A 17,911-nucleotide genomic window follows, 5' to 3' on the forward strand; every position below is an offset into this window, starting at 1 on the left:
CTGTCTTCTAAATCACGTACAAGTGACCAGAGATCCCTTTGTTGTTCCCTATCTTGCAAGTCCTCCTCGTCTCTGCTCTTCACTGTTCCAATCCATTTGTTTAGTTTCCTTTCCATAAGCAGAATTTTTTTGTATATAGCCGATTCCTTACTTGCAAATCTAGAGAATCTAGGATCGTACCTTTCATCTCCACTCTCGTTGCTAATCCACTCATCCGACCTAAGTCCCGTCCTTCGTGGTCCATTTCCTTGTCTTCCTGGTGTTATCCACTCCAAATCATCATCCCTCCCACTCATCCTACAAACCGGTCAAAATAGGTGATGGGCCCAACCCACTAAACATCGCCCAGGCCTGCAAAACACAACAACAGGTAGCAGACGAACATAAGAACATAAGAATATAAGAATGTAGGAGTCTGCAAGAGGCTGGTAGGCCTGTACAAGGCAGCTCCATTGAACCTAAGCTCCTGTGTATCTAACCCCACCTAATATCGCTGTCCATGAATTTATCTAATCTATTTTTGAATGTGACAATTGTATTGGCACTCACCACATGACTGCTAAGCCTATTCCACTCATCCACCACCCTGTTAGTAAATCAATTTTTGCCTATGTCCCTGTTGAATCTGAATTTATCCAGTTTAAACCCATTACTTCGTGTCCTACCCGGTTCTCTTACCAACAAAACCTTATGAATATCCCTCTTATTAAAGCCCTTCATCCATTTATAAACCTCGATCATGTCTCCACGCACCCTTCGCCTTTCTAGAGAATGCAAGTTTAACTGTTTGAGTCTTTCCTCGTATGGCAAGTTTCTCAACCCCTGAATCATCTTAGTCATCCTCCTCTGCACTGATTCTGACATTTTGATATCCATTCTATAGTAAGGTGACCAGAACTGAACTGCATAGTCAAGATGAGGTCTAACTAATGCTAAATATAGTTTGAGGAAGACTTTAGCGCTTCTGTTGCTTATGCTCCTTGAAATAAATCCTAGTACCCTATTTGCTCGATTTCTAGCTTGAATGCATTGTGCCCTTGGATGGAGATCACAGCTCACTAAGACCCCTAAATCTCTCTTGCACCCAGACCTGCTTATGAGAGTGTCTTTTAAGCAATAGTTATGAGAGGGATTGTTCCTACCTACACTCAGAATACTGCACTTCCCTACATTGAACTCCATCTGCCGTTTATCCGCCCAGTCATACAATCTGTTTAGTTCATCCTGGAGAATACTAGCTTCCTGATCGGACTCAATTACTCTACCGATCTTGGTATCATCTGCAAACTTACTGACATCACTACTAATTCCTGTATCTAAGTCATTGATATAAATAATAAACAAAAGTGGACCTAATACCGAACCTTGTGGGACCCCACTCGTAACACATCCCCAGTCAGATCTTTTACCATTGATTTGTACTCTTTGCTTCATATTGCTAAGCCACGCCTTGACCCAGTTCAAAACTTTACCCTCTACTCCGTGAGCCTGTAATTTAAGCAACAGTTGTTGGTGAGGAACTTTGTCAAACGCTTTACTAAAATCAAGATAGATTACATCATAATTTTCATCTCTGTCTACCACCTCAAATACTTTATTGTAGAAGGACAAGAGATTGGTGAGGCATGACCTACCTTTAGTGAACCCATGCTGCAAGTCGTGAATTAAGCTATGTTTCTCTAGATGCTCCCGAATGTTCCTGGCTATTATGGACTCCAGCATCTTGCCTATAACCGATGTTAAGCTAATTGGGCGATAGTTTGAAGCAGCTGACCTGTCTCCTTTTTTGAAAATTGGCGTCACATTAGCTACTATCCATAGGCTGGGCACATAACCAGTATTTACCGACATCTTAAAGATGTCGGTTAGTGGGTCACTGAGTACATCACCTAATTCCTTTAATACCATCGGAAATATCCCGTCAGGACTTTTTCTTCTTAAGCTTATCTATCTCATCCTGAACTACTTGCCTGGTAATGATTATATCCCTCAATTTATCGCCATCCCCGCCCTCATACACCTGAACCCTTTCCGGAATAGTCGTTCGATCCTCTTGTGTGAATACTGAAAGGAAGTAGTCGTTCAGCAATGTGCTCATATTTTCGTAATTTTGCACTAGCTCCCGTGTTTGTTTTCAGCAGTCCAATTTTCTCCCTTGTTTTTGTTCTATACATCTGAAAGAAGCCCTTAGGATTACTTTTCGCCTCATTTGCTACTTTGATCTCATAATTCCTTTTTGCTATCCTGGTGTTTTTCTTCACTAATCTAGATAGTACGACATACCGACCCCTGAGATGTGTTTCACCATTCTTTATTTTCTGATAAATTCCCTTCTTTAACCCTATCTCGTGTTTTAGTCCATGAGTCATCCACTTAGGGTCATTGTTTTCTTTTCTAAGTGTTCGCTGTGGTATATGCTGTCCTTGCCCCTCTGCTATTACTCTAACTAAATTATTGTAAGACATTTCTACCTGGTTCTCCTGGCTCTCCAACCCACAGTTCTGGCCCTCCTGAATCCCTAAATTATCCCAGTTTACCCCTTCAAGATGTCTTCGAAGCCCCTCGTAATTTGCTCTTCTAAAATCTGGCACAAACACTGGGTTTGGTTCGCGGGTTACCGCCCAGTCTAAGCTAAAACAAACCGTTCTGTGGTCACTATTTCCTAACTCTCCGCCCACCTCCAGCTCATGTAGCAAGTTTCAGCGAATCAACTGATTTCAGCACAGGTAGTTGGGTGAGGACTGTCCACGCTACACATCTGCCTCTGCCAATGCTCTGTATTTACCTAGTTGTAATTTTACAGGGCCTGGGCTTACGCTCGTGTGGTCCCGTCTCCGTATCTATAATTATCCAACTTTTCCTTGAAGCTCTGCACACTCTTTGCAGATACTATTTCTTCACTTAGTCTGTTCCAAACCTCTATATTTCTTTGTGGGAAGCTATATTTCTTTATGTCTCTTGAGCATCTTCCCTTCCTCAACTTTTTACTATGTCCTCTAGCATTCCTGCTGGAAGGTTCCTCTCTTAGTAGCAATTTCTCGTTATCTACTTCTTCCATTTTACTCAATAGCCTATATATTTGTATTAGGTCTCCTCTTTGTCTTCTTTGTTCTAGTGTTGGTAAGTCCATTTCCTTTAGTCTCTCTTCATATGTCAGTCCCTCCAGTTCTGGAACCATTTTTGTTGCCATCCTCTGTATTCTTTCTAGTTTTATTATGTGTTTCTTCATATGTGGAGACCACACTGTTTCTGTGTATTCTAATTTAGGTCTGATCATAGTAGTTATTAATTTTTTCATCATTTCTTTGTCCATGTAGTAGAATGTTATACCTATATTTCTCACCATGTAATATGTATCACCGAAGATCCGATTTATATGACTTTCTGGTTGCATATAATCTTGCATTATTACTCCCAGGTCTCTCTCTTCATTTACTTTCTTTAATATTTCACCATCTCCCATTTTTTATATCCATTTTGGTCTTTGTACACTTTTTCCCATTTCCATAACATGACATTTCTTCACGTTGAATTTCATCTCCCATTTCTGACTCCATTTCCAAATCTTGTTTAGGTCTTCTTGCAGCTCCTTGCAGTCTTCACTGTTTCTTATATGTCTTTGCAGTTTAGCATCATCTGCGAACAGGCTCATGTAGCTGTTTATTCCCTCTGGCATATCATTAATATAGACTAGGAAGAGTACTGGTGCTAAAACCGAGCCCTGGGGCACTCCACTTTCCACCGTTCGCCATTCCGATCTAGTGTCCTTAACCACGGTTCTCATCTCTCTTCCTCTTAAGTAGCTTTCCATCCAGCACTTCATTTTCCCTCTCATTCCTCCTTTATTTTCTAGTTTCCACAGCAGTCTTGAATGTGGAACTTTGTCGAATGCTTTCATTAAGTCTAGGTAAATGCAATCCACCCATCCGTCTCTTACCTGTAATTTGTCCGTCACTCTTGAGTAAAAGCTCAGTAAGTTTGTCACACATGAGCGGCCTTTCCTAAACCCATATTGATTGTTTGTGATTAGATTATGTTCTTCTAGAAATCTTATCCATTGTTCTTTTGTTAATTTCTCACATATTTTGCATACTACACTGGTCAGACACCAGTCTGTAATTTAGGGGTTCTTCCTTTTTTCCACTTTTGTATATAGGTACCACTTCTGCCCTCTTCCACTCCCTAGGCACTGTGCCCGTTTTTATTGAGCACCTAATGATGTCATATATCAGGCCAACTAACTCATTTCTGCACTCTTTAAGTATAAAACCTGAAACTCCATCCGGTCCCATGGCCTTCCCTTCTTCCAATTCCCACAATAGTTTTTTTTATCTCCTCTTTATCTATTTTGACCTCTTCCATGTATACATCTAAGTTGTTTTCTTGTGGTTCATTAAATACTGATACTTTGGTAAACACTTGCTGGAATTTTTTGTTAAATAATTCCGCCATGCCTTTGGGATCCTTGATCTCTACATTCTCTTCAGTCAGTCTTTCAATTGTTTCTCTTGATTTAATTTTTCCATTTATAAATCTATAAAATAGTTTAGGTTGTTCTTTACACTTTTCCACAATATCCTTTTCGTATCGTTTCTCTTCTTCCTGTCTCACTTTCACGTACTCATTTCTTGCTGCCTTAAAGTCTTCTTTGTTTCTTTGATTTTTGTCTCTTTTCAATCTTGACCATGCTTTGTCTCTCTTTTCTTTTGCCTTTGCACATCTTGCATTAAACCAGTCCTTTTTAGCCCTCTCCCTCGGTCTGTATTTTGGTACGAACTTCATAACACCTGTGTTGTACGCCCTCATGTGTATGTGTGTGTGTTTGTGTGTGTGTGTGTGTGTGTGTGTGTGTGTGTGTGTGTGTGTGTGTGTGTGTGTGTGTGTGTGTGTGTGTGTGTGTGAATTTAATGTTTGGATCTCTGTTATGATTCACAGTGGGTGTTGTCAAGGTGAACAAAAGTGCTCCTATCCTAGAGGAACAGGAACGTGCTCACCCTGAGCTTGCACCAGGGGGCCATTACCAGCCTGGAGACTGTACTGCACGCCACAAGGTTGCCATTATCATACCCTACCGAGACCGTGTCAATCACCTGGCTGTTCTTCTTCATCACCTGCATCCTATTCTGCAGCGCCAGCAGGTCGACTATACCATCTTTGTGGTGGAGCAGGCAGGTAAATTGGCAAAAATGTTCAGGAAAATATGACAAAAACTAAATTCAATTTATATACATTTTTTTTATATTTATACATACAAATATTTCTTTCAAGCTTCTTTTTCCACCACCACTGATTATTTGCATTGTAATGATGAGATTGAAATGTTAAAGTTTTGAGTGTTTAAGGATACTTAAGTATGCTGCTGAGCCTTACAAATCCATGGATGAAAGCCATGAAATGAACTGTAGTGTTATGTCTCAGGTACAGGCAAGTTCAATCGAGCAATGTTGATGAATGTTGGTGCTCTGGAAGCCCTCAAGCACTACCCGTTCAACTGCTTCATCTTTCATGATGTTGATCTTCTATTGGAGGATGATCGCAACCTGTACACATGTCCAGAGCAGCCCAGACACATGTCCATTGCTATTGACACCATGAAGTACAGGTAAGACCAAACTGAGTATGAAGAATTTTTTCCATACTAATAATATAAAATAGTAATCCCACTGTTAAAGAAACATAGTGACAAACTTAAAGTATTGAAGTACCTAGCCACCTTCCGAACCAAGACCATGATGATTCTGTAAAATCGTTTATAATGTCTGATACATACCAGTGATAGGTATGACTTCCTTACAATCATATAAGTTAGTGCTAATATATATATATATATATATATATATATATATATATATATATACAGTAGAGCCCCACTTAGTGCGAGATCAATTAGCGCGAACCACAATTAGCGTGAGCCACCATCTACCAAGAAAAAAATTAATTAGCGCGAAAGCCTCAGTTAGCGCGAGCAGCCACCACGACTGAAGTTTGAAAACTGCACCAAGCCACCATGATACGCGGCACAAGCCTCGAGAGCCCTTACTTTAGCAGATGACGCCATGTTGATACAGGGCAAGTGCTTTGTTTACGTTGTGGATGTGGATACGGGCAACTGACCTTGGCTGTGTGTGACGCACACCCGGAAAATTTGGATTTGCCGGTTGTCCAAGCTGCTGCCAATGCGGTGGGAAGAAAATGGCCCAGTGTGACACCACCAGGTTACGGTGAACCGACAACTCGCTCCCGGATGGGTGCACAGGCATTGCCAGTAGCCACAACGGTTAGAAGAAAACGGCCAGTGTGATACTGCCTTAACCCGTGTGCGTCGGATGATGGGAATTCCTGCTCGGGTGGAAAGCGTCGGGTGACGGGAGTTCCCGCCACCCGACGCGCTCGGCTTGGCCAAAACTAGCACCTCTTTCCAACATCCGTGCTGCAACCTAGACACTTCAGATTTATTTCACCGTGGAGAGGAAGGATTGGCGATGAAAAAACAGTAGTATATATTATTATGTTTTCGTTTGAAATTGCCACACGGGACATTGATGAAAGACACCTATTTTCCAAAATCTATCAACACCGCCCACGCGCTGGGAGGACGACAATAATCCTTTAGCCCGACGCTTATGGGTTAAGGCAGCGAGGCCGCTGGCCGGATGAGCGCCGGCGATGACGTCATCGGACTCCCAGCGAATCACAAGCATGTTTTCGGAGCTCAGCCAATCGTATTTTTTTTTTTTAATGTGTGTGATTATTTTGAGTAATTATCAAACCCAAAAGTCAGACCCACGTGTGCACCAAATAATTTTTTTCATATTGGTTACTTTATTCAATTCAATTAGCGAATTCAGTTAGCGACTGCTCATCCACCTAATTCTCACGCTAAATGGGGCTCTACTGTGTATATATATATATATATATATATATATATATATATATATATATATATATATATATATATATATATATATATATATATATATATATATATATATATATATATATATATATATATATATATATATATATATATATATATATATATATATATATATATATATATATATATATATATATATATATATATATATATATATATATATATATATAGTCGTCCCTCAAATAGTACGGTTTCCAATAGTACGGTTTTGGTTACGGATTGTCATGGAAGATTTTTTTTAGGATTTTTAAATTTCCCGCTCGTCGCACCAAGTAGCCATGGCGTGAGTGGCAACACTGTTCTACCAAAACACCCGCTGAAAGCACCACAAAGCATTCGAGAAAGCTGTTCACCTTGCAGAAGAATTCAGATTTAGGAGAAGTTACGTTTTGGGATGAGTTACGTTGCGGTAGGGAGAGCATACCATGTGAATGAGAGCAGTGTTCGCTGTATCTATCATAGTGTAAAAGAAATTCTTGCCGCAGTAACTGCCAGTGCTCCAAGAGTGCTGCAAGAGTGGAGATAAAGGCCGTCCTTTTACTAAACCTCGTCGTTGTTATTGTAATAGCGTCTCACTCGCAGCAAAATGGCGTACGCTGATCTTCCTGGAGACGATTAACATGCATTACTAGCTGTCCTGGCTGACGAACTCTTACAACAGAAGATGAAAAGGAAGCTGCCGTGGTTATGGTGGCACAGAGAGGTGAAATGCAATGGCAACACTTACATGTGTTTGTTTGGCTGCCATATATGCTGGTGACGTCATCACAGCACGAAGGCGCTCCACCTCTCAAAGCCGGGAGCCAGCAGACGTGCCGAGTTGGCAACTCGTGCTGCCGCGTCATGCGTTTGAGAGCACTCGGGACGTTTCGAGAGTCCCGATTCCCTCTCTCAAACGCAGCCCGTGAGTGTTTCTAGGGAGGGCACTAATTTTATATGGATTTTCAAATAGTACGGGTGTCCTGGGTCTCTAACCCCCGTACTATTTGAGGGACGACTATGACTATATATATACATACATATATATATATATATATATATATATATATATATATATATATATATATATATATATATATATATATATATATATATATATATATATATATATATATATATATATATATATATATATATATATATTATATAGGGCACTGATCACTTTTTTGCTGTTCCCATCCCCAATCATCCGATTACTTTGGGCAATTGATCCGATTCCGATCATCCGATAATTTTTTAAGTTTTGCTATTCCGATCACTTAATTCCGATCATCCGATCATTAAAAATTTATTATAATGAATTTTTTTTTATAAAATAATAATTACAAGAAACACCTATTTTAGGTGTTCTTCAAGTAATAATTTCAAATAAGTAACAACTTATTGCTTATAAATATTTTTATTTTTCCTCTTGGTATACAGGACATGGTAAAGAAAAAAAGGTATCTTAACTTCTTATTGTAGGCATTTATTTAAGTCTACCCTTTCTATTCAGTCTATGAAAGTATGAAAAAGGAATTATGTTTGCTATTATAACTATTGTTTGAAGTTGATTTAGATTTTTGAAAAATATTTGTCTATTTTTTTAGTATTTTATCATCGATATTTAGGAATTTTTTTTATTATTGTATAAAACAAACAATAGTGATCATTAATCTCCTATCCTTCCTGATCAAATAGCTTTTTGAATAAAATAAATTGGTCCATAAATAAGGGAGTTACAAGAACATAAGCAATATGGTTTTGATTATGAGTGAGCCGGAAAGGACACGTACCAATGGGTTTAAGTTGGATAAGATCAGGTTCAACAAAGACATAGGCAAGAATTGGTTTACCAACAGAGTGGTGGATGAGTGGAATAGACAGCAGTCATGTGGTGAGCGCCAACACGATACAGGTAGCTCTCGATTTACGCGAGTTTGGTTTACGCGTTTTTGAAATAACGCGGGGTCCAAAATATAAATAAATGTTTAATTTACACGCAACTGGACTCACATGGCGCCGCGGCCACACAGCTGAGCTCAGTTCTTCCCGTGCGCCACTTGAACAATAATACAGTACCCACGCTGCCACACTACTCAACAATGTAGGGGTGGGCAGGTACCGGTACCAGTACCGGTACTACCGGTACCAGCTATACGGTACGGTACCGGTACCAATACTAGCCAGTCGCTCATGGTGTCCCTCATTTCTTCCTCACATGAGTGAGGCTGAGACTGAGTGCCTGAGTGGATATCTTGGTGATATGGATATTCTCTCTCTCTCTCTCTCTCTCTCTCTCTCTCTCTCTCTCTCTCTCTCTCTCTCTCTCTCTCTCTCTCTCTCTCTCTCTCTCTCTCTCTCTCTCTCTCTCTCTCTCTCTCTCTCTCTTTCCACACTGAATGAAGTGAATATTTACTTTTCGATAGAAACCTACCTCTTGTTGGATTTACATTGTTTTTGATTTACGCAACCTCTTCAAGGACACAATACTCGCGTAAATCGAGAGCTACCTGTACATACATTCAAGAAGAGGTTAGATACGTTCTTGGATGGGAGGGGTATGGGGCATTAGTTTGGTGCTGTGGTCTAGGTCAGGGTTAACCCTGGTCTAGGCGGCATGTTGCTCTGTCTCGCGAGACCTTCCTCCTCCTCTTCTTGTTGCGGGGGGATATGGGGCAGGATACGGGATGGTGTGGTGTGGTGTTTGGGTTGCAGTGCCACATTGGGCTCACAGGAGCTGCCTTGTATAGGCCACCTTATTTTCTTATGTTCTTAACTTAACAAAGGATTCCCGTGGCAGAGCCCAACGGGTGGTCTTGTAGTTTCCCGGAAAGAAACTGACGCTGCCACCATTAGAGGGTGGTAACACTGCAGCAGAAAGTGCATAACTGGCAACTGTGGCAGGCGACCCTCCCTCCTCCTCCTCCTCCAAAGATTGCTCCCTCCCCATAGGGGGGAGCACGGGCCTTTGCCAATGGCGGCCCATAGTAGGGTGCCGACAGACCGACTCTATCGGCGACCGCAGTCTACCCGACCAAGTCTGTCTGTCGACGAGGACTCGCGTGTCTCTGCGACCCTCCCGTGGAACTGGAATTCTAAAGATTTGCCCAATTGTCAATTCACGTAATCAATTTATGAATTTAATTCAATTTACCTAACCTCTCCCTTCAGAGATCGGGTTCGGATCACAAACTTATCCATGATTCCTAAAAAGAAAAAGTAATGTATACTAAGTCATTCCTCCTCCTCCTCTCTGGCTACTTTCCTTGTCTTATCTCCTCCTCCTCCTCCTCACACGTCACTGTCTCCCATCACCCATCACCCGTCACAATGTATTTAGGTAATAATTTTAGGGAAAGACATCGACTCTGTAAACCTTCCATTTCACTTGGAAGCGTTGCATGAGCCAGGTGACGAGTGAAATGGAAAGTTTACAGAGTCGTTGTCTTTCCCTTAAATCCCAAGCCATTCATAGCACCATGCTGTCGTATTATGAATATATCTATATATTCCATAAATAGATTACGTACAGACTAACAGTGACAGATTGCCATGCGCAGGTCATCCCTAGACGTAACAAACAAGGACCAAGCCCCAGGGCTCAAATTAGTTGATAGATTGTCACTATAGTAACATATAGTAGTCATATTCACATCATGATACCTTACCAGGAGGAGGGGTTGTAAAATCTCGAATCCTATGTTATATTCCTTATATTGTAAATGTAACTCCTCCCCTATTCATGGGCCGATTTTTTTCATTCAATAGGCATTTTAATCAGGAAGGATGGGAGATTAACGCTTGCTATCATTTGGTTTTATACAATAATAAAAATATATATTTTAGAGTTCGATGAAATAATAAAATAATGACATTTTTCATAATAAAAATCAACTTCAAACATTAGTTTCATTAGCGGATTTTATTCCTTACACATACTTTCATAAGCTGCAGTAAGAAATATGTCTATAGCAAGAAGTGCAAAGGAGGAGATATTTTTTAAAGTGCAAAATCATGGTTTTGAGATATCAAGCGATGAAGTTGAAATATTTTGTGTATTTTACCTATTCCACCTAGGGACTTGAAATCCACAGGATATATACATCAAGATATGAAGAAAAAAGCAGGCATTGTGTCCTTAACTTATTTCCGTTGGATGTGTACACAGGCTGCTTTATTTACCCAATGTTAAGTCTTTTTTACGGGGTCATAAATACTTGTACTCGAATTTGACCATATTTTGCCATATTTCAAAGTGAAAACCAGTGTTCTACTGTGAAAAATCAATAAAATATAATTCAAAAGATATCTGAGGTGGATACATAGTGTTTTCTTGGATTCATGATAAGAAATGATATAATTGATTTTTCACGGATAAATACGAAATGTTAGTGACTGCTAAAATTTTTCATTTTCTTGACTAGTGGTGTGAGAGAACCTAAGAGTATCATGACAGACCACGGAAAAAAAATCCTACAATTAAAAATGGGTGAAAACCTGAATTGCAAAACAGTGGCGCCGCACGGAACGTCATTGCAGGACGTTGCATTGCATTACATGTTGCATACCACTGTATTATTTTTTCATCATATTCATTCAAATATCAAAAGAAAGAAGAAAATTCACAGAATTTTATGAGCCAAAAATAAAAAATAAAGATATTTTTCAGGCCGACCATTTACAACCCCTCTGAAATAAATCAACGATCAATAATTATCACTTAATATTATAAATAATGATGCTTATTGAAGTAACTATTTAGCAACGTGTATAAGAATAATTTTAAGAAGTGAGTTATGAGGTTTTCAAAATGTCCGCAGTCAGTTGTTGCTATGACAACGTTGACCACATTTTTTTTCTGTGATTGGTGATCGGAAGTTAGTTTGTGAAGTTCTGATCTCCACAGTCCGATTACTTTTTACAAAGATGATCCAATCTTTGCATCCCAATCGCCAATTGCTGCTCCGATCAGATTGGAAGATCGGACGATCGGACTGATAATCGGAAGTGCCCAGCTCTTTTATAAATATATATATATATATATATATATCTATATATATATATATATATATATATATATATATATATATATATATATATATATACATACATACATTAGAGCCCCATTTAGCGCGAGAATTAGGTGGATGAACGCGGTCGCGCTAATGAATTCGCGCTAATTGAATTCGCGCTAATTGAATAAAGTAACCAATATGAAAAAAATTATTTGGCGCACACGTGGGTCTGACTTTTGGGTTTGATAATTACTCAAAATAATCACTCACATTAAAAAAAACACCTACGATTGGCTGAGCTCTGAAAACACGCTTGTGATTCGCTGGGAGTCCGATGATGTCATCGCCGGCGCTCACCCGGTCAGCGGCCTCGCTGCCTTAAGGCAGTATCACACTTGGGCAACCAGCAAATCCAAATTTTCCGGGTGTGCGTCACACACAGCCAAGGTCAGTTGCCAGAATCCACATCCACAATGTAAACAAAGCACTTGCCCTGTATCAACATGGCGTCGTCTGCTAAAGTAAGGGCTCTCGCGGCTTGTGCCGTTCATCATGGCGGCTTGTGCTGCGCATCATGGCGGCTTGTGCCGCGCATCATGGCGGCTTATGCTGCACATCATGGCGGCTTGTGCCGCGCATCAAGGCTGCTTGTGCTGTGCATCATGGCGGCTTGTGCTACGCATCATGGCGGCTTGTGCCGCGCATCATGGTGGCTTGGCACAATTTTCAAAATTCAGTCTTGGTGGCTGCTCGCGCTAACTGAGGCTTTCGCACTAATTAATTTTTTTCTTGGTAGATGGTGGCTCGCGCTAATTGCGGTTCACACTAATTGATCTCGCTAAGGGGTTTTCTACATATATATATATATATATATATATATATATATATATATATATATATATATATATATATATATATATATATATATATATATATATATATATATATATATATATATATATATATATATATATATATATATATATATATATATATATATATATATATATATATACAGGTAACTCTCAATTTACGCGAGTATTGTGTCCTTGAAGAGGTCACGTAAATAAAAAATAATGTAAATCAAACAAGAGCTAGGTTTCTAACGAAAAATAAATATTCACTTCATTCAGAGAGAGAGAGAGAGAGAGAGAGAGAGAGAGAGAGAGAGAGAGAGAATATCCATATCACCGAGATATCCACTCAGGCACTCAGTCTCAGCCTCACTCGTGTGAGGAAGAAATGAGGGACACCATGAGCGACTGGCTCGTATTGGTACCGGTACCGAGCAGTCTGGTACTGGTACTGTACCGTATAGCTGGTACCGTTAGTACCGGTACTGGTACCGGTACCTGCCCACCCCTATTGTTGAGTAGCATGGCAGCATGGGTACTGTATTGTTGTTCAAGTGACGCGCGGGAAGAACTGAAATTTATTTGGATTTTGGACCCCGCGTTATTTAAAAAATGCATAAACCAAACTCGCGTAAATCGAGTTGCCTATATATATATATATATATATATATATATATATATATATATATATATATTTATTTATATTTATATATTTATCAGGGGAAGATACAAGGGGGGGGGGGGCCTGGGCACCCCCCAAAATCTCGAGTGTATACGGATAGTGGATACAGAACTGACTCACCTATAATGTGCTGCAACTATAATACGGAATGTGTCGTCGGCTGTAGGCATATGCAGGCGCGGATACGGGGGTGGGGAGCCAGATGGCCCGGGCCCCCCCAAAAAATATTAGGATAACTAAAATATTTGAAATACCCATGAATTGAGAAAACATAAAATATATTTAAGATACCCCTAAAAAGCTAGAGAGCTGGGGAGCGAAGCCGGCCGCCGCTAGATAGCTCTGGACGCTGTCCTCCAAACTTTAAAAAACTCCTCCTCTATAGTTCCTTGGGCTTTACTATGCGGAGGTGGACGGGATGCTCAGGTAAGATTTAATTTTTTTCGGTGTCTGATGTAATTTTTCACTCTCCTGCAGGGCCAGGGCACAACGGGCACGTGCCCAGGGCCCCGCGCTCTTATGGGCCCCGCACTCCTCTAACAATCTATATACTCGTACAGGGCCGTAGTACGCTGTACCCAGGGGGGGAGGGGCCGGGGATGTCGGACGACTCCCCACCCCCCCCCATCTGCTAAAATGTCCACTTTCTGAGAGGGTCAAAACGAAAACTGGTACCTTTCTGTTGCATTTCTGGAGATCTCAGGATTTTCTTTATTTATTTTCAGTATTTGAGTTACGGAATTGTATACTGAATATTATAGAGCAAGATTTAAAGGCCTAGGAAAATATCTATGTGACCTCATTCCTCACATGCAAGCAGAAAGTGAATTTTAGTGCAGGCCACTATCATCATTCGGCACTTCGAAGAGGAAATAATTAAGGGAAGACTTCCTTGCCTTTGTGCACGCCCAAGACCTCACCGGTAAAGGTTTAGCCTGTCTCCTTTTGCGCACCGTTGAAGACCTCGGATTGGACATGGCCAAGTGCAGGGGACTTGGTTTCGATGGAGCAAGTGCCATGATGGGAAAATTCAAAGGGTGTGCCGCAGTACTCATGAAGAAGTACACCCTGGCCAAGCCAATCCACTGCTTTAACCACCAGCAGAATCTAGTACTGACAAAGGCGTGTGACATCAAGGAAGTGAAGATCACTCTTCAAACACTGACTGAGGTGTACAACTTCGTTCGTTCTTCAAATATGCACTCTCTCCGCTTCACAGAGGTTGTCAAGCTTACCTCGGCCAAGTGCGAAAAGCTTGTTCCCCTGTGGCCCACCAGGTGGATTAAGAGGCACAGAGCTCTTACATGCCTAAGTGCCACCCCAGGGCAAAGTTCTCAGTGACTTCCCCCCCCCCCCTCCCCCAATCACCACTTCCCACCTCCACCAGGTATCTTTACTGCCTATGACCCTAATTTGGGCAACGTGATTATAGGATACCGGTATGCATAATAAAAGATGCTTTTGCTGTGTGTGCCGTATAATTAAATTAAATTAAATTAATTTAAATTAAAATTTGTATTTAATATCCCTATTGCAGGAAGGATAAGGGAAAATATTTCATATTTTGTTGATTTTAATGCAAAGATTGTCGATTATGGTAAACTACTCAGGCCTTCTTTGACCTTTTTTTATTATTATTATTATTTTGTCAGCCTTGCGGGCGGCAGGTCCAGGCTAGAATTGCCGCCCCCCAAAAAGGGCCGCCCCCGGGCATATGTCCCCCCCCCCCCCATGTGAGGGCCCTGAAGAGGCATTACGCAGTGCTGGTTTTCGTTGAATTTCTGTCTGTCATCGCTGTTTTTCTCGAGGTAGAATTTGACGCCACCACTGGGCTCCTTCTCATCGCCATACGTGTTCCCCGCTTTCTCAATGGACTGGTTGTAGTGGAGTGTATATTAGCGCATACTCTCGAGCCGAGCCGAACTCTTCAGAGAAAAGATGGCGACCTGGTGTCAGCCTATATGCCACGATTCGTGGCATCAAGACCATTTTTGCCAAGTTCAGGGCAGATGCGTTGAATCATTTCCACGACGTGTACATGAAAGCGGAAGAGCTTTTGGTCGAGGTTGGGTCATCGCATGACACCATCCCTGTGCCACGACTCTGTGGACGACAGACCCAGCGATCAAATGTTCCGTGCGAGAATGCTGAGGAGTACTACCGCCGGGAGGTGTACATTCCATTCGTGGACCATGTCTTGGCTGAGTTGAAGAGTCGGTTCGGCGACGACACAGTGCCTGTCGCACTTCAGCTCAAGCAACTCCTCAAAGGCCCCGAAACGGATGTTGCGGCTGTGCTTCAAGCGGCGAAGCTCTACGAGCTCAACATCGAATCCCTGACACTCGTGAAGGCGGAAGCGGAGCGCTGGGCATTATCTGTTCCAGTCTTCCAAACTATCAAAGAAGCCCAGGCACACGCCAGCACCAGCATGTTCCCCAATCTCACCATTCTCTTGAAAACTCTGTTGACGCTTCCAGTCTCCCACGCGGAAGCCAAGAGGTCTTTCTCAGCATTGAAAAGGCTGACAACCTATTTGAGGAGTACCGTCGGCCAAGAGCGCCTGAACGGACTTGCCCTCCTCTGTGTCCACTATGATATCCCTATTTCAGTCGAGAAAGTGATAAGCAAATTAGGCAAAAAAAAATGCCGACTACTCTTTGCTTAGTGAGGCACTTGTTGAATACTTGGGAATTTGTAAATATATTTCTTTAGATCAGCCAATCTTTGCAAATGTGTTACCTCAATCCCATGTAAAAGAACCCCTATAAGAATTCCTTTTTATCTTCAGCTGTGTCTAATTTTACATATTAACTCTTTTTTTGTAAAGGTTAGGTTTGTAATTTATACATGACCTGTATTATGGTCACCCTTGCTGCTTACATATCGAAATAAACGTTTAGTTTTCTTCGAATGCTCGTATGGTGATGATTTCTACCTGTTCAGAGCTGCCTTTTCACTGGTTGGATGTACAATTTGAATTGTTTCTTGTTATTGCTTGCCAGCTGAAATATTGATTGCACTTCATATATATATATATATATATATATATATATATATATATATATATATATATATATATATATATATATATATATATATATATATATATATATATATAAAAAATCATTTACATATGTTGATTGCTTGGGAGCTACGGAATGTAAGCAAAGAACCCCATCACTATCCATTGGCCTTCACTGTTTTGAGGCTGTCGCTAACGTATGAAATTTTACCATATTTAAATTGATTTTCTGGATCCGCCTGATATATATATATATATATATATATATATATATATATATATATATATATATATATATATATATATATATATATATATACATACATACATACAGTAGAGCCCCATTTAGCGTGAGAATTAGGTGGATGAACGCGGTCGCGCTAACTGAATTCGCGCTAATTGAATAAAGTAACCAATATGAAAAAAATTATTTGGTGCACACGTGGGTCTGACTTTTGGGTTTGATAATTACTCAAAATAATCACTCACATTAAAAAAAAAAACCTACAATTGGCTGAGCTCTGAAAACACGCTTGTGATTCGCTGGGAGTCCGATGACGTCATCGCTGGCGCTCACCTGGTCAGCGGCCTCGCTGCCTTAAGGCAGTATCACACTTGGACAACCAGCAAATCCAAATTTTCCGGGTGTGCGTCACACATGGCCAAGGTTAGTTGCCCGTTTCCACATCCACAACGTAAACAAAGCACTTGCCCTGTATCAACATGGCGTCGTCTGCTAAAGTAAGGGCTCTCGCAGCTTGTGCCGAGCATCATGGCGGCTTGTGCCGCGCATCATGGCGGCTTGTGCCGCGCATCATGGCGACTTGTGCCACGCATCATGGCGGCTTGTGCTGCGCATCATGGCAGCTTGTGCCGCGCATCATGGCGGCTTGTGCTGCGCATCATGGCGACTTGTGCCGCGCATCATGGCGGCTTGTGCTGCGCATCATGGCAGCTTGTGCCACGCATCATAGCGACTTGTGCCGCGCATCATGGCGGCTTGTGCTGCGCATCATGGCGACTTGTGCCGCGCATCATGGCGGCTTGTGCTGCGCATCATGGCAGCTTGTGCCACGCATCATAGCGACTTGTGCCGCGCATCATGGCGGCTTGTGCCGCGCATCATGGCGACTTGTGCTGCGCATCATGGCAGCTTGTGCCGCGCATCATGGCGGCTTGTGCCGCGCATCATGGCGACTTGTGCTGCGCATCATGGCAGCTTGTGCCGCGCATCATGGCGGCTTGTGCCGCGCATCATGGCGGCTTGTGCCGCGCATCATGGCGACTTGTGCTGCGCATCATGGCGGCTTGTGCTGCGCATCATGGCAGCTTGTGCCGCGCATCATGGCGGCTTGTGCCGCGCATCATGGCGTCTTGTGCTGCGCATCATGGCGGCTTGTGCCGCGCATCATGGCGGCT

The 17,911-nt window shown here is 41.6% G+C and overlaps 1 protein-coding gene across 3 annotated transcripts in view; it reads left to right on the forward strand.

The window, feature by feature from the left end:
- The window catches only part of LOC127009730 (beta-1,4-N-acetylgalactosaminyltransferase bre-4-like), a 168,546-nt gene that overhangs the window by 111,424 nt on the left and 39,211 nt on the right, over positions 1 to 17,911 (forward strand). For all 3 annotated transcript variants that reach the window (XM_050883103.1, XM_050883105.1, XM_050883106.1), the window contains 2 exons: positions 4,936 to 5,172; positions 5,419 to 5,602. In XM_050883103.1, coding sequence (XP_050739060.1) covers positions 4,936 to 5,172; positions 5,419 to 5,602 — 421 coding nt within the window. The remainder of the gene's footprint in view (positions 1 to 4,935; positions 5,173 to 5,418; positions 5,603 to 17,911) is intronic.

Source organism: Eriocheir sinensis, chromosome 41, assembly GCF_024679095.1.
Source record: "Eriocheir sinensis breed Jianghai 21 chromosome 41, ASM2467909v1, whole genome shotgun sequence".
Taxonomy (NCBI): Eukaryota; Metazoa; Arthropoda; class Malacostraca; order Decapoda; family Varunidae; genus Eriocheir; species Eriocheir sinensis.